At 36.5% G+C, this 27292-nt stretch overlaps 3 protein-coding genes and 1 long non-coding RNA gene across 7 annotated transcripts; all 4 read right to left on the bottom strand.

Annotated features, from left to right (window-relative positions):
* Positions 1–245: 245 nt before the first annotated feature.
* LOC111468423 (protein ACTIVITY OF BC1 COMPLEX KINASE 3, chloroplastic) lies at positions 246–3949 on the bottom strand. The gene is made up of 7 exons (XM_023113639.1): positions 3520–3949; positions 3213–3440; positions 2389–2724; positions 1732–2287; positions 1204–1390; positions 693–1059; positions 246–554 (listed from the first exon to the last, which is right to left on the bottom strand). Exons 1-7 carry the CDS (start codon positions 3835–3837, stop codon positions 426–428), a joined length of 2121 nt encoding a protein of 706 aa, XP_022969407.1. The 5' UTR covers positions 3838–3949; the 3' UTR covers positions 246–425.
* A 2435-nt stretch (positions 3950–6384) lies between these two features.
* LOC111469263 lies at positions 6385–6987 on the bottom strand. The gene is made up of 2 exons (XR_002714843.1): positions 6784–6987; positions 6385–6686 (listed from the first exon to the last, which is right to left on the bottom strand). It is a non-coding gene; the product is annotated as an uncharacterized LOC111469263 (long non-coding RNA).
* A 133-nt stretch (positions 6988–7120) lies between these two features.
* LOC111468288 (sister-chromatid cohesion protein 3) lies at positions 7121–21435 on the bottom strand. Of its 3 annotated transcripts, none has more exons than XM_023113457.1 (23): positions 21324–21435; positions 20983–21098; positions 20655–20871; positions 20181–20293; positions 19853–19945; positions 19521–19684; positions 19178–19414; positions 18910–19054; positions 18621–18799; positions 18400–18545; positions 18186–18313; positions 17602–17775; positions 17004–17165; positions 16706–16906; positions 16485–16622; positions 16196–16390; positions 15946–16090; positions 10818–10924; positions 10386–10523; positions 9387–9652; positions 9171–9295; positions 7997–8270; positions 7121–7313 (listed from the first exon to the last, which is right to left on the bottom strand). In XM_023113457.1, exons 2-23 carry the CDS (start codon positions 21034–21036, stop codon positions 7295–7297), a joined length of 3420 nt encoding a protein of 1139 aa, XP_022969225.1. In that variant the 5' UTR covers positions 21037–21098; positions 21324–21435; the 3' UTR covers positions 7121–7294. The 3 variants fall into 3 exon arrangements, with proteins under 3 accessions (XP_022969225.1, XP_022969242.1, XP_022969234.1); XM_023113474.1 differs by having other exon boundaries at positions 7121–7316; positions 8001–8270; XM_023113466.1 differs by having other exon boundaries at positions 21217–21425.
* Positions 21436–23657: 2222 nt separating this feature from the next.
* LOC111468538 (methyl-CpG-binding domain protein 4-like protein) lies at positions 23658–26857 on the bottom strand. Of its 2 annotated transcripts, XM_023113789.1 has the most exons (3): positions 25505–26857; positions 24308–24504; positions 23658–24206 (listed from the first exon to the last, which is right to left on the bottom strand). In XM_023113789.1, the coding sequence occupies exons 1-3, from the start codon at positions 26615–26617 to the stop codon at positions 24089–24091; spliced, it is 1428 nt and encodes a 475-aa protein (XP_022969557.1). In that variant the 5' UTR covers positions 26618–26857; the 3' UTR covers positions 23658–24088. The 2 variants fall into 2 exon arrangements, with proteins under 2 accessions (XP_022969557.1, XP_022969561.1); XM_023113793.1 differs by lacking the exons at positions 23658–24206; positions 24308–24504 and adding an exon at positions 25261–25414.
* Between the last annotated feature and the right edge of the window lie 435 nt (positions 26858–27292).

Below are 27292 nucleotides of genomic sequence, written 5' to 3'. Positions count from 1 at the left end.
TGGTCATCAAACTCGTGGAGTATTTCAACTTTGGATTGAAAACGAGTTTTTTCATCTAAAGGTTTGACTATCAAGATTAATTCTTTGACGTTTCATGGATAGTCCTCATATAATACGCATGAGCATAAATCCCATCTCTTTCGAGCCACACGAGCTGGCTCCATAAACTAATAATCTCCTGTCAAATGCACATTTTTACTGCATAATCACTCAAAATTTTCACCCAAAACTTCCCCCAATTTCACTGGATGGAACAATTTCAATACATTAGACAAAATGAATGGTATTATTGATTTCTTTTTGGTATATCACTATTGATGAAACAACATGGCGAGTATATTAGCACTTATATTATAGAATATCGAAGAAATTAATAAAGCCACATGAACCAGCTGATGAAAAACTTACAACTCCATCAATAATGGTTACACAGTTGAAGCAGACACTGTTGTTGAAGCTCGAAGTACTTGCTGCAGCAACCGTGCAGCAAGACGCTGCGTAATCCCGCTGAAAATGCGGCCTCCAAGGCTGCGAGCCTCGGGCTGTTGTAGGACCTGTTTGTGCAACATATATAGCAAATTTAGGGAAGTTTCCTATGATTTAATTGAACTTCATCTCACATGACATTCTCACAACATAATGCGAGCCTAGTTTCAGTAAAAGCACTAAAAGAAAAACATGCTAATCCGTACCTGCACTATGGGTTGCAAAAGGGCAGGATCAAAATTTTCAGAAGATTGAAGTAGTCTCCATATCCTCAGTACCTGATCTCGAAGCTCTATCATGCTTCCTTGTTCTTCATTGCTCATCCCGAGAGTTCGAGAAGTGCTATCCCTAAATATTATAAGTCTCATAAAATCAGGCATAGAATTATACGTATCGTTTACTGTCCCCAAAACAAAAGCTTCAGTCACACGAATAGCTTCCTTAACAGCTAAGGCTCGGAGACCCTCGCCATCCGGACCCAATAAAAGCTTCAGAACAGGCTGTAGAGCTTCTTTTACAGAGAAGTCTCTGTCTTTTCTTCCCTGAAGCAACAGGTTTTCAAGTCTACTCCATCTGTAATGAGCAGGCGAAGGGACAAAAAATGTCAAGTGAGCAATCAATAGGATAAATACATAATCAACATGTTAATGAAAAAGGCATCGGGTCTTGTGTAGATTGTGAAATGAAATGAGGTATAAATTGTGAAGTGGTACATGCCTAAACTTCCCATCCTTGAAAAGCAACTCGATAAGAGCATCTCTCAGATAAGGATTTGGATCTGTCAGAAGCCTTTTAGCAAAATATGGATATGAAGCAGCCAGAACTTTGAAATTTGGATCCGCATACAGTGCTAACCCTTCCAATACAGTAAGCGATCTCAAAATTAACGCGTAGTACGCTGGCACTGGATGATAATTAAGAAAGCAAACAATCAAGTTTAGTAATAGGATAGCGTTTCTATCAGGAAAACATGCAGACAATCTACAGCTTCCAATTGAAAATAAAGAATAAACTACCCATAGTTAGATATAGATTTTTTTTAATAGCAAAAAGACAACAATAAGAAATAAAAACTACATGATCAAGTCGATTTTGTGCGTTTCTAACTATTATACATCTGATAATTGTAAAAGAGAAATGTATGATGAACAATAGCACTTCAATTAATAAAAACTCTAATGACTTTGCCTAATTAAGATACTAGATTTCAGAAAATTGAAATATGTAGGAGGTGGACTAACTCACCATTGAATGGATATTGATAAAATACTGCACCCAAACCATCTACTATTGTTTTGAAGTTAAGTTCACTCACAGTTGCATTAAGAGTGTCGTCAAAGAAATTCCTAAGAACTGGCACAATTGGAGAAACATCAGTCTCAGGTGACAAGAAGTCTAAAGCGTAATAATCACGAGCCATAGCTTCATAATCTCGATTAACCATGTGAACAACATGCCCAATAATTGCGCATCTTGCTTCTTCTGGAGTCTCACTCATCATTCCAAAATCAAGAAAGGCAAGTTTTCCCTCTGGTGTCGCCAACAGATTACCGGGATGAGGATCTGCATGAAAGTATCCATATTCGAGTAGCTGTCTGAGGCTGCACTGTATGCCGGTATTCACCAGATCCAAAACCTTCAGCCCCTGTCTCTCAATAGCTTCCTGCTCATTTAATTTCACACCATCAACCCACTCCATCGTCAAAACCTTACTACTTGTATAATCCCAAAATATGTCTGGGACAAGGACATCTTCCTTGTCAGCATATAATTTCTTAAACCTCCTAGCATTCTGTCCTTCCTGCATGGCTCCAGAAAATTAAAGTCAAGAACCTCAAAAGATATCAACATACTAATGATAGACTATCAGAAATAAAAACATGTATCATAAGAAAACCTAACCTGTACATAGTTAAGCTCTTGATAAACTCTGCGAGCAAATTCATCTATAAGAGCAACGACATCACTTGAGATGAAGTCGACATACTTATTAATGAGAAAGCCTAAGCTCCTTATCAGGTAGAAATCTAGTCCTATAGCTTCTTCAATGTTCGGGCGTTGGACCTTTACGGCAACCACTTTGCCAGATTGCTTGAGTCTGGCTTTGTAAACTTGACCCAAGCTGGCAGCTGCAATGGGAGATGGGGATATTGACGAGAAAATGGAATCAAGCGATAGTCCCAGCTCCTTCTCAATGCACAAAAATGCTTCTGCATCTGGGAAGGTTGGTAGACCATCCTGTTCAGAGACAGTAGTAGCAGTTAAAGATGACATAACCATCTAAGCTCCATATATAGTTGGATAATACATAAAAACATCCAGTGAATTATATGCCTTGTCAAGAATGGGCTTGAACCACTTAAGTAACCTCAATTGTGCTTTTGGAAGTTTTCATCAGGATCAAAGTTCAAACTAATATCTTAGGCCAAGTTCCTAGAATTACGATTGAGCACTTTTCCCAGAATAGAGTTCTGAGATAAAAATGATCAAAGGTTGGTAAGGACATGTATGATTCTTGACAAGAAAAATTGTAAGTTACAACAAAATTTAACAATATTATGTTCCTTGTTTGGAGATTAGAAAAAGATCTATAGACATGAGTAATGAGATAAAGCTACCTAAAATAATTCATCCGAGTTCTCAGGCTAGAAGAAAAAAGATATTTGATCAATTAAGTAGGAATGCGATGGTGAAATGGAAGGAGAAAAAAAATGGGGATAACACACTTGGAGTTCAGAAAGCTCCTCAAGGTACTCGGGAGGGCAGATGTCTGGCCTGGTGGACAATCCCTGGCCTAATTTCACGAAAGTAGGACCTAATCGAGTAAAAATTCGTCGCAGCTCAGCAGCTCGCCGCCTTTTATTTTGATCGAGTTGGCCACTGTTTTTGTCCAACCACAATTTGATGCCAAAAGAACTAAGCGCAACCAAAATTTGCAGAGACCTCCGCAAAATCTGGAAATTTTGGTCAAGACATTCGATTAAACTCTTAAGGAGATAGAGGTAGAGGTAGAGCAATTTGGGCGAAGAAAACCTCAATTGGGCGAGAACCGTACGTATTGGCAAGAAGCTCCGGACTGTAGAAAGGAGCGTTAGCAGCACGCGCCATCGCCCTGGCCTCCGCCTGCAAATCATCAGTCCGATCGACAGTCAAAACCAGTTGAGTCGGCAGGGAGGTATCACCGTTAACCGCAGGCACAGCCCTAGGTCTGGCCTCAACTAGAGCCGCACGAGGGTGTTTTGAGCGAAGAAACTTGGGAATAACAAGTGAAGTTCCATGAGGAGAAGCGTTTAACCTTGAAATGGCGTCGCCGGAGCGCCATAACGAATATGGAGGAACAACGGTACTCATAGTGCGGAACCAAATGGATGGTTGATTGTAGAAGAAGATTTGCAGAAATTTTGGTTGGCTTCGTCTCCTCTCCTCTCTTTTCCCTCATGATTATTTCGTCCACGGAACAGCAATAAGTAGCAGCCACAACCACCGTCCTATGGCGTGTTTGCAAACTGCACTTGAGAAAATGGAAATTTGTCGTTTTCCTTTTTTTTTTTAATTTATTTATAACATATTTCCCTTCCGGATAAATTTCGGATTGGTTGGATTGATAACTCAGCTACTCGAAATTGCTTTATAACCTAACTCAACTCAACACGTTTGTAATCCAGCTACTCCGAGTTGTTTTACAACTCAACTCAACCCAAGTTTGTGTTGGGTTGTTCATATATGTTTTTTTTTTTAATTTTTTTTTAAAAAAACTTATGTTTATCCTCAATGCAACGTTCAAACTAGTCCAAATGTATGCATAAATTATAGACATTGAACCTAATATGATTCAAAATGGTCAAAATACATATACGATACAATCAACATAATTTAAATAAACCGTATTCACAAGAAATTTTTTTAAAGGAAGGTTTAGACATGTTACTCTGTTTGATTGGTTGATTGGTTGAGTGTGTGATAGAGAGTAGAAGGGAAAGTGTGTGATTCTGAGCGACGTCTAGTATCAAGCGACAAATGGAGTGAGCGAGCGATGAATGGCGTGCCGGAAAATAGTTTAAATTTTTAGTATTATTTCCATAAAATTTTATAAGTGGGAAATGATTCTATATTCAATAAAAAAAAAATAGAAAATATTATGATACAAATAATTGAAAGTTCTTGAAGAAGTTCAAGGACGTTATTATGCAATTTTTAACTTATCTAAGAACTTTGAATTTGCCAAAATCCAAAATTCATATCAAAATTTAAAAATATGTTTGAATTTAAAATTCTTTTCAGTAAATCAAATTTGTTCGGGATTAAAAACACCATGTTCCTTCACAGCCGAGTCAATAGCACATTACCATTTTTGGAGTAGACAATGACCCAACAATTCTAAGTTAATTTGCTTTCGTAGGAATTTATTGTTCATTCAAACCCTCCACTTATTGACAAATCTACCCTACGTTTCTTTCCCGTTCTAGAGAACATTAGAGTTGCTTGAACATACTTATTCTTCGTAATATCACGATACGCCTTCAGTGAACATGCTATGGACTTAAATAAGCATAAATATTTCGAACATAAATGAAGTAGTATTATACCATCATTTCAATGAAAACATAACCAAAATGAAGAAAAACTATCTATGACTTCGTTCTATGTCCTCTTCAACACACACCATTATTTGTACACCCTTTACCTTTCACTTGAAAAATGGTTAATAATAGGATGAGAATTTAAAAACGAACTCAATAAGTAATCTCATTGCTAGAGTCGGAAAATGAAGTAAATGAAACTATAGTTTCCTGCTAAATACGACTTAAATCGTGTCTATAGCCTCGAGAACTAATTTCATTTGTGAGTGGATTTAGATGCATAGTACTTTCCCACACTAGTCTATGCACGTGCACATAGACCCACTAGAGGAATACCAATTTTTTGTAAATGCTAAACTTGCATATGGCTTGTGTACTCTCACGAAACTGAACCACAAAAAGAAATAGAACTTAAAACCATATATAGGTATGGGCATGTACAATCATGCTTGGAGAAGTAGTCCATATTCCATGTACACTGCAACATGCATAAGTTTTCACATATAAATTCATGTTAATATATAATGAGGCATATAATACTTCTAAAAATCATGACATACATATTTTACGAGGCACCTATTCATATCATTTCAATCAATATTTATAATACATTTTCATTCATGGTGCCTCGTAAGTCATATACATGGCCACATGAGTCATGAGTGATCATATGTAGAAGAACATGCGTCACATAATACATAAATAATCATATCGACAATAATAACACGTAAATAAGGCATAGATGCATATCATTCCTACAACTTTAACTTTCATCCGATTAGCCATATGCATTCCAGTAGAAAAATCACTTGAACTTTGGTGCTCCTAAGTTATTTTCAGCTAATTGTGTCTAAGATTAGCTTAAACATGATCCAATTCTACTTGAGGTATTTCATCCATTATTAGCTTAGAGCTTATTCATATAGCTAAAATAATTGATTATCTAATTAAACCTTAAACAGTCCCAAGTAATCTTAATTGGCCGAAAAGTAGCTATACTAACCTTTACTCGACTCAATTTGGTCAAAAACGCTTCTAGAATGGTCTAAAACGATCAAAACAAGCCAACACTTCTTCACCTGACTTTCACACATCCTTAATGTGTTGGATGGCGCACCCGCCCTCCTTGATCGCATTATATAAAAAGTCTATCTTCGTAAGAAAGATCTAGATGAACCTCTCCATATATTTTCAATAATTGTTTTAGAATCTCATGTGATTGATGAATCTTTTATTAATACAGATCATCAACCATGTAGCTACCCATTCATCATTGAGAATGTTTATTTGAGCAAAGGAATATGCTTTATTTGAGCTCTTTGCAACCTGTTTCTCTATCATCTATAGCATCTCCTTGGGATAGAGCACTCTATACTTGAGCCGAAGAATGGAAAGGAAGTGCACGATACTACGTTTACAAATAGTAGTATATGTGACATTTAGTTTGTGGGCGAATGATCCTAACTCCTGTAAGCCCAATTTTCGAATACATCCAACTTTCCATTGTTGCAGTCTCCACCCTTCAGAACCATCATCAGAATACCATTTTACTTGAGGATTGATGGTCATCTGCAATCAACAGTTTTAACCTGAGCGTCCACTATGCAACCATAGGAAAATCTACAGTCACAGATTCATAGCAGCAGTGGTACACATTAATAAACATAGTTAAAATAAAATTTCAGAATGTGAAAGAAGCCAGCAGATGTCAACTTACAACTTCGTTTGTGGAACAGAGGGCCTTTTAGCTATATGTTATTTTGTGACATCTGTAAATTTTCGATAATGAACCTTCTCGAAAGCTACATTGTTATGAACTAAAAAATAGACAATATCCAGAGCAAGTCAAAGAAAGCAAAGACGAGATAGTCATACAAGGCCTACGGTTATAATTGAGGCAACAGGGGGGGGGGGGGGGGGGGGGGGGGGGGGGGGGGGGGGGGGGGGGGGGGGGGGGGGGGGGGGGGGGGGGGGGGGGGGGGGGGGGGGGGGGGGGGGGGGGGGGGGGGGGGGGGGGGGGGGGGGGGGGGGGGGGTCTACTGCTATCAGAGAAATGTCTGGGAATATCAACTATTTTCACCATGGCTACAACTCCTTGCATAGCATTCTTAGCCGAACAACCTTCTAATTAAGAATACATCAACATAATTTCGTTATGTATATAAATAATAAACACAACGGCTACATATCTTAATGTGGGGATGTTTGTACACAGTCAGACTATCAGTTCAAGTCATGTAGATGGCCCTGCAGAAAAAAAAAAAAGAAAAAAAAAAGATTAATCACATGTATAATCATACAGATCAGCAAAGGGCATTAACCTGGTACAGATATAATTCATGCAGCTAGTAATTATGATAAGATCTACTACATGCAGCTTGTACTTATGATAGCTATCAGTTGTAGTGTTAATCATATTTTCTCCAGGAAAAGGATTGACCAGAAATGAATCATTCATCTTCAAATGACACTGTTCAATCATCACAAGAAGCAAAAACGGTTGAGTACAACTTAAACCAAGCACCACATGAACCTTTGATGGCTTCGCTTGACTACAAATTTTATGCGAGAAAAAGAAAATATCCTTTATCAGAAACAACTTGTTCGATCCTTTCTACCATACAAGAATGTACACGGCAAGAGTGTTGTTGCATGAATTCATGCTACAATGATATATTTAAACGATAGATACTTCCAATATTTGTGTCAGGTGCCGTGAAAATAAAAATTTGTATGCAGAGGTGTAGTTTTTTTTAATAATATAATAAAATCAACCCGAGGATCCCACATCAAATGTCTCTAGGTGCTGAGCTAAGGCTCAATTCTTAACACTATAGAGTTGCTTGAAAACTATAATTTATGTAACTACTTTGAATTTCCAATACAACAAATGGACCCGTTAACTAAAATTCGGGAAGCAGACATGTTACCTTGTAGCTTTTCCCGTTGCAGTCCTGTTTCTTTCATCTCTTGAAATTCTCAGGGACCTTAATTTGGAGGATGACCTAATTGAATGGATGAGGGGCGCTTCTTCATCATCTTCCTCATCTCGCTTCTCTTCGTCATGAACATCTTCTTGGTCAGATGCACTAATTGATTCCTCTTCTTCACTTGTACTTTGTTCATCAAAAAGTCTTTTTCCCTGTATGGTATGTTTTTTACGTGGTCGACCCCTGCGTCTGGTAGAATTTCCTTCTTTCTCCTCTACAATTGCACAACAAACAAGCACAATTTAGAAAACTAAACCAAATATAAGCTAAACATAAAAATTAATTTTACATTTGAAAAAAGATATAGCGACCAGCTAAGGACTGTAAAGAAGTCATTGGAATCAATGCAACATAGACCCTTAAGCGCCATTTATTAAATAAAAATAGGAATGCCCCAGAAAAAACTGGCAGAACCAGACTGAAGTTGTCTGTTTATTCATCTTCTCTGAACTTCCTCTAAAATCTCAAATTCCAGAAGTTGGCGGAGTTGTCCCATAATATGGAGGTAGCCACAGGCATCTCATGTCATGAGAGATCCGATCGAGATTTGGAAAAGTGTTGCTAAAAGAAGATGGAATTTTGTTCACTATACTTCGAATTTTATTCCATTTAGTCTCTTGTACTTTCAAATAGTCAAGTATACCTTGTACTCTCAAATCATAAAATTAAGCTCTACAATAAGTTTATCGTTAAATTTTCTAAAAAATATTTTACCTCTATTAGTCTTTTGCCCAAGAATGAATTTGGACATGGAACACGGAAAAGAACTCTAGAACTTTTAAAGATAAGACCCTACACTTCAACTTTTTTTTTGTAACAATGTACAAAATACGACTTCTTTAGTGGATATCTCTACACACAAAGTGGGCATTAGCTATAAAATAAAAAACAGAGAAACCAAGAACCAGAAAAACCAAGAACCAAAACAGAAATCAAACAGGGCATTAGCTATATTTAGCAGAAAAAAAATCCAGACTTAAATAAGTAAATTCAGGAGCCAAAAAAATCCACAATATGGTCGAGAGATGCATCTAAATGTAATTAAAGATCATGCATATTCAAGCAAGAGAGATCGGGTGTGCCACTAAAGACTAAATTGAGAGAAACAAGTTACCTTGCAAACCATCACGTTTAGCATTCTTTTCACGCAAGTGGTCAACAAACATATGATATGGGCGCCATCCACTTGGGTCTTCATCTGTATTAACATTTTCTGTTCGACTCTGGACATCCTTGATACTATTTGAAAAATGGTTACGAATTAAATTGGGCCATTTCAAGCCATAATTAGTTTTAAATCAACCTAATTTAAAAAAGAAAAAAAACTTACATTTCCAGTATATCAGGTGTAGGTAGTTTGGATACAAAATGTAGAACGGCACATTCCAGGAAAGATAAATTCTTTGGTGCATCAGAGAAGGCATGCTCAATTCCATCCTTAACAATCTTTAAAATATCTGATCTATGCTTGTTCCTAGCTGAGCCTACATATGTTCCAGAAAGCCGAGCAGCCAACTCCTTACATTCTTGAAAGGATTTGCTTGTTGAAGGCTCAACACTACTCCCCGAGAGTTCTACTATATGTCGATGATACGCCTAACACAACCCCGAAAAGAAAAGAAAGTGAAATCATGTGGCATGATTCTTCACAAACTCACAAATTTAAAAACTAAAAAAATATCCCACCATAAATGTGCAAAAGTAAAAGGGTTTCTTCACATGGTCTCATCATTTGGTGTACTCTTGGTTTACACAGTAATGCATTGGAAACTTTCACTGATATATAAAATAACAGTGGCAAATAATAAATAGGAGGCTACCGCACAAGTATTTAGGAGATTGGAAACCCTTCCAAGCCTAAGCTTAACTCTACTCACTAGTCAGATAGTCAACCCCTCTGGTCTCCTACATACGAGATCTCTAAACTAACTTCCACATATCCCACTACGCACTATGTTACAACTTCCTCTCTTCCATATTTCTCCTAATTATCATTCCATGCTCAGGTTAGTCTACGTCTAATTCGACTTCACTCTCTTCATATATGTAAATCATATTGCAGGTCCACCATAATGCTCTTGTATATGATGACATCAAACTTCTTGCAAATATTATAAGTTTGCATAGCCCAAAACAAAATATGCTGGGTTCAGATTGTTTACCAGGAAATGCCTTCTAATCATATTCAAACCACACGTAAAGACATGCATGCATGCATGTAAATATATATGTGTGCATATATACATACGATGGGAGAGAGAGAGAGAGAGAGAGAACAAAGAAGTCCCCGGTATAGAGAAGTAAACCGTATACAAGCGATGATCCTTACTCTTTTCATGGCTTCCAGAAAGATAACTGGGATATTGGCATCCTTCTTTTTCAAAATGGTAATGAAATGCTTAACAATGTCCACCACACTTGTCCCATGTATCAGAAAATGAGAAATAATTTCCGGACCAAGAAACTCCTGCACTAACAATTGGATGCAATGAGTTTTGACCTGAGAAATATAACAGCATTATGCTATTCATATTCAGGAGGACACCATCATGAGCCAAAGAAGAAAAACAATATACGAACTACTCAAGGAAAAGAGTGTCTAGAGCTTTGATTAGGTCTTAACTCTTTCCTTTAAAGGTTCAATAATTCCTCTCAAGCAACATATTCCAACAAAGAGCTTTTACCGCACTGAACCAAAGGACTAAGAATGATAGAAACTTTAAATACACCAAAATGATTTCAAATTCAAAATAAGTTTTACCGTAGAAACTGTATCACTAGCAACCAACTTTGCAGCAGCAATCATGATTGCATCTTTATTTGTCTCCTCCACATATTCTTTACTTGTATCCTCATCTTCACTCTCATCTATACGGACAAATATAAAAGATGTGTTAAACATGGAAACAATAAGAATGATGAAAAGCAAGCAACCAAGCTTATTGATGATTTTAGACTATTCTTTTACTGTTAACAGTTACATATATAATTTGGGGAAAAATCGATTTATACTCGAAACTTTTGAGTTGTATCACTTAAAATCTCAAACTAATAAAGGTATCCATATAAACCATTAAATTTCATAAACAAATCAATTTACACCATATGTTAGAATTTGTTTTCAAACACCATTAATACACAATTTTTCACAGTGTAGAATACTTCTTTAAATGTAAGAATTAATGTAATATTAGAGAGAAATGCTAATATGAAATAAATAATAGTGACATTTCATTCATATGAGTAGTTATTCATCTTCATGTTTCCTCTATTTTTCTCTACCTATTGAGGAAGAAATATATGATAATTTTCCTTATCTTTGAACTAAAAGTCTTCGGTAGAGGATTTTGGGAGAAGAAAAAATTTCATTGTAAGTGATTTTAGTTGATTTTAAATGAAATCAAGTGAAAATAGTTATAAATCACCATGGAAGGCATAGATCACTTTAGGGTTTAAATTGATACAATCATTAGTTTGGAGTTGTGATTGATACAACCACCAAAGTTAAGAAGTATAAATTGATCTCATCATCTATTTATTCTTGTCTCTTAAAAGTAATTTCCACAAATGTCCAAATATATATGATTCTGGCAAATGGAATAACATAGAGTAAAGCTCCATCCCATATATCTTGATCAGGAAGAGAGGGGGGNGGGGGGGGGGGGGGGGGGGGGGGGGGGGGGGGGGGGGGGGGGGGGGGGGGGGGGGGGGGGGGGGGGGGGGGGGGGGGGGGGGGGGGGGGGGGGGGGGGGGGGGGGGGGGGGGGGGGGGGGGGGGGGGGGGGGGGGGGGGGGGGGGGAGGAGGGAGGCCCCTGCAAAAGCCCTGCCCACCCTTTTTGGATTATTTGATAACTTTCTACTAGTTTTACACAGAATCTTGAGGCTGTTAATTTTCCCTATCCAGGTGAGGCTCGAGTTGTCAAGTCATCACTTTGGAATGGTTGATTGCACACTGACCACCTCAGGAGAAGTACCAGCAAGAGATAAGTCAGCCAGTGTAAATGTGAAATGTCAATAGGCTTAGATGAACACATTATTGAATTTCCATATGGAACTTTCACTAGAGTTTGAAATGGTTAAACCCATATTCTCTTTGATTTGAAGATCTCATCCTTCAGGAAGAGTACTTCCCTCAGAGAACTTGCAACAAATTCCCATAATTGTTCAATCTAACTTTGACCTTGTAGAAGAAACATCATTAAGGCAACAGAGAGATGCGGTTAATTACTTCAAGAACTGATTTTAGTTTGTAGAAGAAACATCATAAAGGCATCAGAGAGAAGGGGTTGATTATCTCAAGAACTAATTTTGACACTCGAAGGCTAGATTGAAGATGGATTTTTGTCGCTACTACCATAATTTTTTTTCACAACTCCCATGATCCAAGATATATGAAGCACGATTGTATAAAAGTATTGAACAAGATTAGAGAACCTAATTTCTCATGTTGCATACTCTAATCTTTCTTAACTTCCACACATATCTTTTAGTTCAAAAGTTGTGTGTGGTAACGTTGGCTGATCAAACCTCGAATCATCATGGTTCTGGAAGAATCTAACCCAATAACAGAGTTCAATGAGAACTGAACTAGATCCTCGGTAGGTGGGTCATGCAAAGTAGGGTTGTACAGTTGTTGGGTAGGATAAGGATAGGGGCATTTTATGTACCAGTAATTTTTTTTGGATTGGGCTGTTCACCTACCTAAATGACTCAAATTCAACAGCCAATCCAACACTTCAATGATTGACAAATGACGAGAAAAGGAAGAAGGAAAAAAAAAGAATGAATTTGTTGGAAATGCACATAAATTTTTTAGTTCAAAGATTAAGGAAACTTCTTTAGATAGCTTCTTTAGTTCAAAAAGAGAGACAGGCTCTACCTAGGGAGATTAAAAGCCTTCTGACCTACACTCTAACTGGGCATCTTTTTTTTCAATGAAAAGAAAGTTTTTTAGATGCATCTCATTCAGACTTGCTTGTGGCGTCTCTTCAAAGATAGGGAAACTTCGTTTGTTAGCTTCTTTGAACAAATTATTTTCCTTGCAATGTCTTGGTGTAAATGCACATCCTTTATAGTTCTTACGATCTTTTCTGTCCTGTGACCAATTGGAGAAGTCTTCTTCGTTTGGTTTTTGTTTGCCTTTATGAGTTTTTTTTTTTTTTTTTTTTTTTTTTTTTTTTTTTTTTTTTTTTTTTTTTTTTTTTTTTTTTTTTTTGTTGTTGTTGGTAAATTTCATACATCTCTGTAGAAAGAGGTGATCTAAAGCAACATTAAATTATTTGAGGATGTAACTCCAAGCCTTTTTGCTAGTATTTGGGTAATCGGGGTGTTTAAAAAAAAAAAGAACAACCCATTGTGGCAAAGTGACAATGTAGAAAGAGGTGATCTAAAGACTCTTCTTCTCTATAGCATCGGCAGCTGACGGGAAGATAGAACATTGATCAATGATCACATTTCATCTGTTACTTTTTCATGGGTGTTTCGGCCTCTGTAAGCAAGGGTCCACAGGAAGATCTTCACCTTATAAGGAATGTTGTACCTCCAAATTAGATCCACCGAGGAGGTTCTATGCTCTGTGTTTCCATAATCTTTAAAAAAGCAGATTTAGAGGAAAATTTACCAGAAGGCTCCAAGGTTCAGCAAACATTGTCCAGCTCTTCTCCCACCTTAACAGCATCAAATCTTCTAAGCCGTCCGTGGGGAAAAATCCTTAACAGCATGAATTCTATTCACCAAGCCCAGCCAGCTTCATTTCTCTGTCAAACAGACGTCTCCTTAGGCCCAAATCCCAGTCCCTTTGATCATCATTCCAGCGATCAGCTACCGAAGATACTTGCATCATAGAGATTTTGAAGAGTTCTGAGAAATCTTGAGCTAAAGATTTCAAGTCTCAACCCAACCCAAGTGTCTTTCCAAAACCTCATCCCCTAACCTTGCTTAACCTAGAAAGCCATAAACCTAAGGAAGAAAGAACTATGCTTCACAATATGAATCCAAGGACTTCCCCTTCAATTTACCTTTTTCATTTGAAGGGAGCCAGTCATGGGGTCCGTCCCACAGATGCTAGAAATAACTCTACTCCATGAAGATCCTTCTTGAGTAAATCTCCACGAACATTTTAATCGTAAGACATCGTTCCTTTGTAGAAAAGTATCGATCCCCAGTCCTCCATAACAGAAAGGGAAGAAGACCCACCCCGATTATACAAGGTGCCAACAATGCTGAAAGTCCTCATTGTCCCAGAAAAAATTCCTCATAACTTTCCATCTACCGAGTAACATGACTAGGGGCTTTAGAAGGGAAAAATAACAGATGGGCAGGTTTTGCTATTTGTCTACTTTCACCTTGAGCTAGTCAACCCTTCCCAAGAATATAGATCCACAGTTTCCCCCTAAATCTAAATAATATGTTTAAAGAATAAGAAGGGTCTCTTTCAGAACAAGACATAGTAATTCGTGCTACTTCCAAAAGATATCCTTTTGAACTGTATTTGAAAGGGAAAAAAAATATGATTCGGAAATGTAAGTTGAAGTGGATAAAAGGAGATGAAAATACCAAATTTTTTCACAGGTATTTGGCAGAAAGGAAGAGACAACTACTGATCTCGAAAATATGTACATCAGAAGGAGCGTCGTTATTATCTTCTACAGAAAATGAAAACGAGAACCCAACCTTATTTTCTTCATTGTAAAGTTGAATTTCACGCATCCTTACTAACATCTATTGGCAGGTAGTTTCTGGTGCGCATGACTTGGCTTTTATTGCACCATTTACTAAAGTATTCGTAAAAGGGCCAGACAGTTTTACCTTAAAATTTTACCTAAATTTTGGTCCTTTTTAAAGGAAGTCAGAGTTTCTGAGGATATTCAAAGAATTTCATCTCAATGGTCACTTGACTCCAGCCCTCAAGGAGAACTTTATTTGCCTAATCCAAAAAAGGAGTTTGTTACAACTATTAAAGACTTTCAGCCGAACAGTTTGATATGTTCGGTCCCTCTTCTCAACTGACTGATATGTTCACAAAAAGCTTGTCTTCTTCAGCCCTGCAGCCCTTCCCGACCAAGGTAAGGTATTTTCAATCTACACAATCCATCTTGAGGGGGGTATCAGTAATATCAGTTGACCACAATATTACAACTGATATTTAATTACAGCCATATTAGTTGACCACAATATTAGTTACAACTCTTTCACGTAATTCTGTTATAACTGTTATCTGTATTTAATTACAGCTATTATATTAGTTAGTCTTTCTGTTGATTTTTCAATAGCTCGAGTATATATATGAGAGGAATATTCAATTCTTAATTAATAAGAGAAGTCGTTCATCTTTTCCTCTCGATTCATGATAGTTCATACCTGAGCTCTGCATTCTTTGGAGATTTGTATGAATACTAGGCTAGAGTGAGTGATCCTCTTCTTGTTTTTTACCATGGTGCTCCATCCAAAACTTAGACAATGAAGCTCAGTTTTTTTCTGGCTCCAAGGCCATCCATGTAAGTTCCTTTTTCCCCAAGGGAAGAATATGCAAATAAGGTTTAACAGTTCCCCAATTTTTCTTGTTTCTTTTAGCCCACCAATGTTTTTGGGTTGGTACAAGAACAATGAATATGTACATAGATAAACAGAAAGCCAGAAACACATGCATATAGTTATTAAAAAAATGTATACCACTCGTATCCATTTCATTTCACTTAATGGCGTTCCTATGTTCCTTGATTTACTAAATTTAAAATTGTCAAGGATAAATTATAAATATATTATATGTTCTTTTATTACAAGTCATTTCCACAGTTTACTTCAACCATCACTGCAGTGATTCAGTGAATGTGCAATTTGGTTTCCCTCTTCCAGTCAAAATAATACTCCCAAAGCAAATAAATTAATACCTGAAATACTTAGTTGCCGCTCACATAACCTCCAGAATTTTTTAACAACAGAAGCATCAGGACAATATCCTAATCTTTCCAGTTTTGTGGAAGAATAATTTTCCTTCCTAAATAAAAACCAAATCTCCGCAAGAATAGTACAAACCTACACATATCCAATGTTGTTAAATCAGTACGAAATTTCAAGAGACCACTGAGAGTTTCAATATGCTTATTGAACTTGGTAAATATGGGGCAAAAGTATACGTACTCGACAGGCCAGCTGATTACCACTCTTACCAACATCGGTAGGATCATTCAGATATTGACCCAGATGCTCAAGCAATGAATTCCGTTTATTCAATAAGGATGATAAAGATTCTGTAGACACTGCCTCACTATTTATGACAGAATGTAGAGACCATGCTAAATATAAGTAGAGGTTGAGAAGAAGAAAACATACAACCTGCATGGAAAAAAAAGGAAATGATAGGGCCTTTTGAGATATGTCAAACAATAAAAAAAAAGGTCTTTTAAATAATTAAATTAGCCACCCCTACCTCATCATCCATGCTTCTAAATTTCTGGAGAACCATCATAATATCACCATATAAGCTTTCCATAGGAATAGGTCTGGACAACTGAAACTCATACAGCCTTTTCAAATTTACAAGAAGAGAGTACTCATCATCGCCATCCTGCAGACATTAAGAATTTTGATAAAATATATTCACGGGGGAGGAAGGGGAGGGACTAAAGGAACAATATTGACCCTATATACCTCTAACTCTCTCATAGCATGTTTCAATTTTGCAAGAAGTTCATCCTCAAGTTCCTTTAATTTATTACGGGAGAAGTCTTGTAACTCCCCTCGACTCTCAGTGCAACATAAGTTAATTGCCTTCATGCAAGATCTTAATGCTTCCTTCTCACCATGTTTGAAAAATGCTTCTTTCATTAGTTGAAGAACATTTTTATAGTTCTGAGGGGAAAAAAGAAAAGGCGCCACAAATAATTATGCATTAGAACTAAGCTGAAAAAAACTTGAATATCACGCTGCAGCAAGAACTATGCAGCACCTGCTCTTGCCTCTTCAGGGAATAAAGTTCAAGATTCATGTGCACAATAATTTCAACTAAAGATGGTACTTTTGCTTTATCAGCCATGAACTTGCGTAGAAGTAGTGGATAATTCTTCATCATGGCAATAGTTATGTCCCGTTTGTTGCTTTCAAATATTTCCTGATAACCAAAAGAAATAATGATTTAGACTAAACTCTGGACAAAGTTAGCAAGAAAAAGACCAGAAAAAGATTTGTAAATGACAAAAGATGTCAAATGTCATAAAAAAAAATTGTGTAACATCACATCACATTATAACGGGCATCGACACCAGGACAATATAAAAATGGGGCTGCTGTTAAAGAGCTGAAATCTTAGCATGCTTAGTTTAATGCATTGGTACATATCAGATGTGATAAATGGAACGTAAAACAAGGAACATAATTAAGTAAACTAGAAATTAAATTTTGCTTTAAGTTTTTAAAGAGTTATTTTGCTCAAGTATTCATCCAACAGTAAACTGGGAATGTTGTGCATTTTAAGAACCAAAATAAGGGCAGAGTTACGTTAACTGCAGTCTAAACATTGAAGGAAGGTAAATCATTGCATATTACACCTTTTGGGCTTTATTGAAGTACTGCTTTCTATTATCTGTGGCAGGAACAATCCTCTCCCCAACTGCCTTTTTGATAGATGCAGAAAGGAGACGAACCAAATTTGTGGCATCCTCATCAGTAAGCTCAATTAAAGGATTTTCATCTAGGAGCATGGAAATAATGCACTTCCAGTCCTGCATGATAATTGCATATACACATGAGAAACTACTGGTATTCTTTACCATTAGCTTAAGCATCATCCAGATCCAAAGGATGAAATTGATAGTACACACTAACCACTTTTCCTTTCTACTAAATTTATTTCTTATAAACATATGTATTGAATACATATCCACAGCATGAGTAACGCATATGAACAGATAGTTTATAACTAATCAAAAGCAAGCTGAGTAGCTTGCTTCGTCTGCTGGCATAATAAATTGAACTACAGTTTAACTTTTTATAAACCTAAATGGTCTGTTTAATTATCAAAAATCCCAAAAACTGCCATTAAGAAGAATCCCAAAAACTAAACCCAACTGAACCTCTTTTTCCACTCCAGGCATTACACTAAAATCTTCATGCAGAGACGATTATAACACACCTTCATGGCCTTCATATATTCCCAAACATCATCGACAACATAGATACTTAATATTGGATCCGTTGAGAACTCTCTCAGGATTTGCAACATTCTTCCAAGATGCACCTCAGAAGAATTATTGCCATCACCTGAGACAATAATTAGCATCACAGTTACTTTCACAGCACAAACAATAGCAGCAAGAACGAGATGTATTTTTAAAATAGAGCAGAACCTCTCCAAGAAGATTTTGAGCTATTGAACTTCTGAGCAATCAAGTGATCATACACCAATGCTCCTATGGCATGCCTAATCTCTGGTGGATCATCAATCAGCAAATCATATAGGGGACCTAAATCGTCATCAGCTAAAAGTTGATGTCTGAAACACAGAAAATAAATAAATAAATAGATGTGTAAAATAAACAAGCTTTTGGAATAAATTCTACCATGTTACCTTAGTAGTTGTTTTACAAGCCCTATGGCACACACAGCCACAGAAACATCGATGTCATCTGCCAATTCAATCATCCGAATAGAAAACCTTTCTGTGAATAGACTGAGTGTTGGCACATTATCGTCAACCTCATAAAGATTCTGTAAAGCAAGAACGGAAACTTTTCTGACTCCTGCATTCTGCACCAACAAAATAAAAGAAAATATTGAAGATGTTTCCACATAGATAGCGACAGTTAGTGAATAGGAATAGTAAAGATAAGGTAAAAATTCCAAAACAAGTAACTTACTTTGTCATTCAATGTCCATCCAAGATATTTTAAGTACAAATCCTGCAAAAATAGTGATGGGTAGGACAAAATCCATACTCCTAAAGACTGTATGCACGACATTCTAATGTTTGGATCAATATCTCGATAACGATGCACAAATAACCTTCAAAAGAATGAACTAATCAGACTTAGGAAGCAAAGAAAAAGTATCCAAGGTTGCTAACAGAAGGTAATAATTAGAAGCACTATATCGGCCCACTTTGAAATTTTAAGAAAAAGATTGTACCCAGTAAAAATCTTGCGCATCATTTCCTCCAACACTGTAATATTTTCATGAGTCATAGAAAACCTTTTATTTAAAGACTCCACACGAGGTCCCTCAGCACGTTTCTTCTTTTCAGCATCTAATTGTCTACGAGTAGTTTCACGTTGAGCACCAAGCATTTTAGCAACACTTATGAAAGAAGTAACAAGTTGGAGACCCATCAACGAAGCTACTTGACGATAAACCCTTGGAGGAGTGCTGCTCCATATTAAAAACAATTAAAAATATATATTCAAGGGAAATATAGATTTATGTTTACAAAAATAATAGATCATATATTCAGACTTTGCAATTGTTTACTAACCATGATAATGCAATTATGTAGTCCACACATTTATCAAATAACACCTGATCAAATAAAGGGCCATGTTGACACTCATGGACCAAATGGTCCCAAAATGACTCAAGATTGTCTTTGAAGTTTTTGAACTCCTTCCTTTTAGAGCTTTGATAATCTTCAACTTCACCCTATGATACCAAAGTCCAGACAATGTTCAAAGGCAAATTTGAGAAAAAATTCAGAGAACTCAAATAAGAATTGAAAGTAGAAGATTAAAAGGTGACAACAAAATGGAGAACGTAAGAGAGGGTTTAATATAAAATATGTGAAAAGATTAAAAGGCAGATTTAGGATACTCTTTTGGCGAGATTGACAAGAGCAACAACAACGTCATCAACATCTGTCTCTTCCAGGAAGTCACCCTTGATATGGTATTTAGTTCCACATGCCTGTACGTTTGTAGATTTCGATAATCAATAATTTTCCTATCGTTACATACAGCTTCTAAAAGAATTGTCTCATTGTAAATGAACCACTAAAATAACGATCTGGAGTACAGGCAATCTAGACCAGCTTCCCAGCTACTTAAATTGTTCGAAGTTTAAAAAGAAAACTTGGAAAGAAAAGGTTACATTCTAAATGCACTCTCAAATCAGACCTGAGGAAGAAAAAACTTTCAATTACCTCAAATAGCATTGCCAGGAGCTCAACCATTGAAGCCTTTGGATCTTTTTCATACCTCTCCACCCATAGCTTAACAACTTGAGGAATAAGTTTACCATTTCCTTTTATAACTTCTGCAGAAAATGATAGGACATGATAGAGCTTAACAAGATTTACATCTCATTGTCTGAGAATAGTATAGCAAGTATTGCACTTAATGAGTGAGCACCCGGGAATAGTTGCATTTCGAATATTGACGTCCATATATTTCAGGCATTCAACAGGAAGAGTTTTATTGAAAATGTGAGCGCAGTTGCAAAAGGATGAAAATGACAGTAATTCATCGAGAAATATCACCATAATGACTAAAACCTAGAAACATTCAACCACGACCCCAGTTTGATCTTTCAATTATCAAAATTAAAAGAAACGCTATTGAACCCAATTCAGAAAATGAACATTCATCATGCTGGTAAATGATAAAAAATTAGTTACCAATCAGACTCTGATCGGAGACTTCATCCGCCGCACTCGAAGTGCTTTCCAAACGGCTCCGCTTAGTTTTAGGAGGTTGAGCCTCTTCATAGTTTTCAGGTGAGCTCTCTCGGTTAGCCTGGTCGCTAGCATCGCTGGTCCTGTCGTTGTCGGCACCACCACGATCTCCAGTGGTAGGTTGAGCTTCGGCGGCTACAGTCTGAGCTCTCGTCCTTTTCTGTTGACACGAAAACCATAAATTACCCCAAATAAATACATCACCGTTCAACCCAAAAAAGGGAAGAAAAAAAAAAAAAAAAAGTCCACGAGGACTGAGAATAATCATCACCGAGCGGCGAGTTGGCAGTCCAGAAGCAGTCGTAGGAGCAGCAGCACGCTCCATTGCAGTTAAAAGATGATTCCAACAGCAACCCAACACACACTACCAACGCAAGGTCCTCAAAGCTGCATCAAACCAACCAAAAGCAAAATGAAAGACAAATTAAAATCAGATTCCCTTACAAATCAAGCATAATTGAACAAAAAACAGGCCACGAATTGAACAGATTGACTGTAAATTTACCTAGAGGAAAATTGGATTTCTACAAAGTGAAAGAAGAACTGAGAGAGACATATTGATGGAAAGACGAAGAAGAAGAAGAAGAAGAAGAAGAAATGGGTGGAAAATACCCTATGTTATGGCAGCCCACCGTGGATCGAGCGAGTGGAAACTGATAATCTCCCGCCAAATGACGAGAAGGGCATCGCAGTCCAACTGCGAGAGCTGGTGTAAAGCGGACAGTGACACAATAATAATAAATAAATAAAATATTTATATATTAAATTTGGAGGACATTTCATTATATCATACACATAACTAAATATCAACTAAATCAAAATAATAATGTCTACTAATCATAAGAATTAAGATTATTGTTATTGTTGTTAAATATAAATAAATAAATAATAATGGTATTAATTTTAAAGTCTCTCGCGGTCGGACGTGAATCATAGTAGTTTATCAGAATTCACGCAATTTTCAACTGTTCAAGCTCTATTTTTTTTGTCTATTCTCTCTCCGAGTGGTTTCCCTCAATCAATTTGCACTTCAAGCTACATACCGAGAGCAATCGTCGCTCCAAAGATTCTCGATTCTTAATTCTCAGTTGTCGATAAGATTTTTTTTTACTTTACCTTAATTCTGTAAAATCCTATGGGTCTCGTGAATATCTACTTTTTAGGTGTATCACCTCCATTAATTCTCTAAACATTAATCATTGAGTCGAACTATTAGATACTCCTTAATCTATTAGAATTAAGTCTTTACACACAACTCGTTCAATTCGGATCCAACTATGTGCAGGCATGATAATAAAATTAAAAAAAAAAAAAATTAGGGTTCTTGAAGACTTCACACGGTAGCATGAACGTGCTGATCAATTTCTCTTCCAAGTATCGATATTCTTCTTTAGGTGTGACACTTGCCTTTAGAAACCTTCCAAAGTTAGTGTTGTCGATGGACTTTCAGCATTAATGCCAAGAGTAGAGGGAGATAATTGTTTCATTAATCGTTCCTATGATTCTCATTCAATATGTTCCTATAATTCTCGTTCAACTATGCGATTCCATCAAGTTATTTTTAACGTTCTTGCACACATTCATAAAAAATATATGAATTCTCTTCTCAATGGCCTCTTTTCACACTTATTAACGTCGTTATAAAATGTATAGCAAAGGAACATTTGGTATTATAATCAATTAGCTCGATTAATTACATTATTTCTTAAAAAAAATCTTATTTATCTTTTGTGTTCGCAAGTCTTCACCCGTTAGTAAAGATAGTATTCTTGATAGTAGTGTAAAACCGTTAGTGAGCTCATGTTCCACAACTAGTCTTTGAAATTAGTACAAAAATTCAAAATTGAGATATGATTGAAAAGCGTTAAGAATTCAACGAAACAATAATATAGATAATTAGGAAGGTCAACTACTTCTCTGATTACACAAACTGTCTCTTAACTAAACGATAGGAATTACACAAACATTCCTTTATAGGAATTACATAAACATTCCTGTATAATCAACATCGAGGTAAGCTTCCAATGCAAGAGAATTGTCCCATTTGAAAAAAAAAAATATGAAGTTCCTTTCCGACAACGAAACACTTTATATGATAATAGGCTTCCACAAATCATGCATGTATTAACTAATTACACTTGTGAGTATGTTACGTCTAGCCGAGTGTGAGCTAGATATATAAGTAAAAATGCCCTGCCTGAACTAAATACACTACTAATACAATATCGAGAAAGTACTTTAGCCTTCTAGGTTTTGTGATCTCAAATTCTTTTTATCAATTTTCGTCTGAGTTCAACCTTCTTCTTCATTATCTCTAATGATTATGATGTCATTTACATACACTAGAATCACTTAAACACCCCTAAATTTTAAGTGTTTGGTAAAGATTGTTATCTTGATTTGCTTATACCCGTAGTCTTTCATTACCTTTGTGTAGTCTTTCATTATCTTTGTATATCTTCCGTATCATGGGACTAGGTCTTTCTCAATTTAATGATATGAAAACGCTACCTAGTTGGATCTAAGAACTCTTATAGATATGCAAACCCAACCTATAGAAATGTCCATATTTAAGTTAATTCAGTTGAATCACTTTTTTATAAATTATTAGTGTCCATCAAAACATTTATCCTACCTAGTAAACAAAATATAAAATTAATCTCTGTCTCCGTTATAAAAACAAATACATAATTTTCATATCAAAGAAAAATAGCATTAAAAAATAGTAATGGATTTTTTTTTAACTAATAAATTAGTAATTGAATCAATAGACAAAAATGCAACAAAAACAAAAAAAATACCTCAAATTACATAAAATAAATTAGTCCAAAAACAATTGAATGCTGGACATTAAACCCATTGGAATTTCATAAAACTCATCCAAACTTCATGACATAAAACTCACTAGAATGCATATTGTACTTTAGAAAGTTTGGAACTTGAAAGTGAAATTCAGAAAATTTCTCTTTAAAAATATATTTATATTTACATTAAGCAAGATAGGTCCGAATCCATCGGCATCTTCGTTGGCACTAGTTCAAATTCAAAAAGTGAAGGCACATAATTACCCTACAAACAGTCTCAATTCATCTAGTAAAGCTACCCAGACCTTTCAAAACATACCATGACCCTCACGCTACTTCATTCAGCCCCCACAACTACAGCCTAATTAGCTATTGGAGGAGAGCTTCCATTTCTGCCCTTTCTAGTATGTGTTGATATAAGTGTCTCACAGACTCCCAACAACAACATAAACATTAACAAAACAAAACAAAATTTAGGTCAAAAGAGTAACGTACCAAAGAATATATGTTAAGTAGACCAGGAAATTTACAGCTTCTCTCGTGCCGAACCATCCACAGTCGTCTCAGATAAGATCAGAGCAGGTGTTTTATGCTGTGGAGAAACTCCCAATAATAATTAAGCATGTGATCTTTAGGTAATACTTCGGTCCAATATCCAGTGCAAAATATTGCATGTGCATCAGCTCCATACCTGTCTCAAATCAAATTCATTTTAATACACGTCCCAAGCTCAATAAGCATGGAAGAGATAGAACTATAAATCAACGAGGTTAAAAGGACGATCTAAATTACTTGCCAACACCAGGAAGCTGAGTGACATGACTCCAACTTTCTTTTAAATACATCTCAGATAAACGCTGAATTGTAAGTGATCTTTTTCTTTGTAAACCAAGAGGTCGAATAATATCTTCTATCTGCTCTTGTGATACCTCCAAAGCAGACTTTGGATCGGGACACAAAGTGAAGAGTTTAGGTATCACTTCTTTTGCCTGCAATTTTCAAAATGAAGACGCAGGCTGAGTCAAACTGAATTTTTTTGGCAAAAACGAAACCTACAGGACTAAGGGTGCATAATCAGAAAACAGAGAGTCAATCATGAGTAACAAGTTGACACAGAAACACAAAATGAAAGAAGGTTTTGGTTGCGATAATATATAGTATCATGGAGTTTATTTCCCCAACCATTCATAAATATGTGCACGACCAACTAAATGATCACTCCAATAGACTGGCACAACTAAGAACCAGAGGTTAGGTATAAGAACTTCATATATATATATGTGTGTGAGCATGTGTATCATTCATCTAATACTTTCTAGCCCTCAAAGATACAGGACCACAAATTTTTAGATTTTCTTTAAGAGTTCAAAAGAAAACTAGAGAACAAAGTTCAGTAAATCATACTCGAAGAATGATACCAAAATTCACTAGAAATGGCACCACAAAGTAGCTCTTTGATGCCTAAATAGTTTCAGCTATCATCCACTTCAATTAATTTGGTTCCTATCTTTCCAAATACCCCAAAACAATGCTTTGTAAACTAATAGACACCAATTCTCAGGGTGTATTCACTTAACAAAGTAAGGGGTGGGTCTACAACTTGGTATTGTGGATATCGTATTACCGTGGTACACAGGGAATGTGAGTTAGTAAGGCAGCTGACGGTAAGTGCTGATTTGGGAAAGGAAGTGAGTATTGGAGAATACTATAGTATAATTCATTAGGTAAAGAATACTCTAGATAACTAACAGAATATCTTCAAAGGACATAGTGAATATGGTAATTGACAAGGTTGAATGAGACGACATTTATCCACTTTTCTTGTTTACTTGATTCAAGGATATTGTTGAAGTTCATTTATGAAAACCCAGTCCGCGGCAAAGTCGTGGAGTGGCAAAACTGTAATGAAAGCAAATCAAGTTTATGTGCCATGGGGAAAGATATAGCACAGTATGAAACTGGAAATTGCATTCAAGATCAAGTAAATACCTGCTGCCCAGTCGTCCGGTTAAGGAGCATACATATGACAAGAACCCTCCAAGGGTCGTAAGCATGATCCTGTTGGAGAAGGCGAATTCCAGAGGGAGGAGGCTTCCATGTATCATCTGACGATTTTCTTCTATAAGCTTCCAGAAACAACTCGTCAGCTGAAAGAGTGGTTCTAGGCTTAGCAGAAACTTTATCCCTCACTTTTCTTTCCTTGGCTGGTTTACGGATTCTTTTAACAGATTTTGCACACTGACTTGGAAGCTGTATAACCTCTTGTTGATTGTTCACTACTTCGTGTTCTTCTGATTTTTGAAAGAAACGTGAGACTACCCGCTCTTCTTGTTGATTTGTTTTTGAATTTTGTAATGAAGGTGAAACTTCAATCTCCACTTCAGGATTCTTTTCTGAATTTTGGAAATAGCGCGAAACAATCCGCACTCGTTTATCCGTTCCCGATTTTTTAATAGAACGTGAGGATTTTCTGATTGAACGTTGATATGCTTTTGAATTATCGGAGCTAGAAGCTACGTCTTTCCTCCTCCTTTTTCTGTATTGTCCGACCCTTGATCTTTTAAAAGGTTGATCTGTGACATTGACATCATCATCCTCATCCTCATTATGGGCTGCTCGTTCTATTTCCGAGTGTTGAAAATAGCGTGATACAATTCGTTCTCCTTGTTGGTTTGATTTTGATTCCTGGAAATGACGCGAAACAACACGTTCATCTCGTTGAACTGGCATGGAATTTCGGACAGAAGGTGGGGTTTTTTGCACTATTTGTTCATCAAACCCAAACTGCCGGCAAAACCGTAAAACCCTACGAGCCAATGGAGGCTTTATCGCCGGTTGATGGTCCGATTTTGCATTTTGAAGATCCTCTAGAGTTAATATAGGAGGCTCATGCGCTAAAACCCTTTCCCTTTCAGAAGTTGGGGTTTTGGGTGAAACTTCTTGGACATCCTCTACGGTTAATGTGGAAATCTCACGCTTCGGGTCATCCTGAAGATACTCAATACACAAAATCGGAATCTCGTGCCCTGCGGCTGTCTTCTGATGATTCGCTTCAGAGGTTTGGAGAACCTCAAGAGTCGAAATCGGAGAGTTAAGCGCCATGAGAGTGGTCCTCTTTTGGGTAAAATCCTCCGGCGTCGAGTTTTGATGATTCGACTTGGAGGGGCATTTGGAAGGAGGAAAGCGAAATCAGGAAGGGGAACAACCTTGACAGGCGAATTGGGAAAACAAGAAATCGGGAAATGAAGATGAGGAGGGAAGAGAGAGATTAGGGTTCATGATTGTAGTTGCAGTCATGAAGGAAGAGCATTGAATCGACTGATGGCTTCACGAACTTGGCGCGCTTCTCTTTTGCGTTATAAACTGGTTCTACGATTTTAGCGCTTTTTTTTATTTTATTTTATTTTATTTTTAAACATTAATATTATTACTATTTTTTTAAAAAAATTATTGGGAGCATTGTTTTTTCTTTCAAACAAATAAATTACAAAATTAATGATAAAATCAAGTGAGAATTTTATTAAAATTTCTTACAATATAGTTATTTTTGTATGTCGAATAATTAAGTTTCTAAATAGACTAAATTGATTACTCGTTTGCCGCTAATATGGGTTGGATTGAGGTTTGAAGTTGCATGTACCAAAAAATGAAGATCTATGACAATAGATTGTTGTGGACGAATTCTACTTTGATAGAACGATTCCTCTCTTTGATATACACAAAAATCTGACTTAGTTTTAATTGCATGGATGTCCGAGACGAAATGAGAAGACTAAG

This window comes from Cucurbita maxima, unplaced genomic scaffold (genome assembly GCF_002738345.1).
Source record: "Cucurbita maxima cultivar Rimu unplaced genomic scaffold, Cmax_1.0 Cma_Scf00002, whole genome shotgun sequence".
Taxonomy (NCBI): domain Eukaryota; kingdom Viridiplantae; phylum Streptophyta; class Magnoliopsida; order Cucurbitales; family Cucurbitaceae; genus Cucurbita; species Cucurbita maxima.
This window is presented reverse-complemented; position numbering and strand designations above follow the sequence as displayed.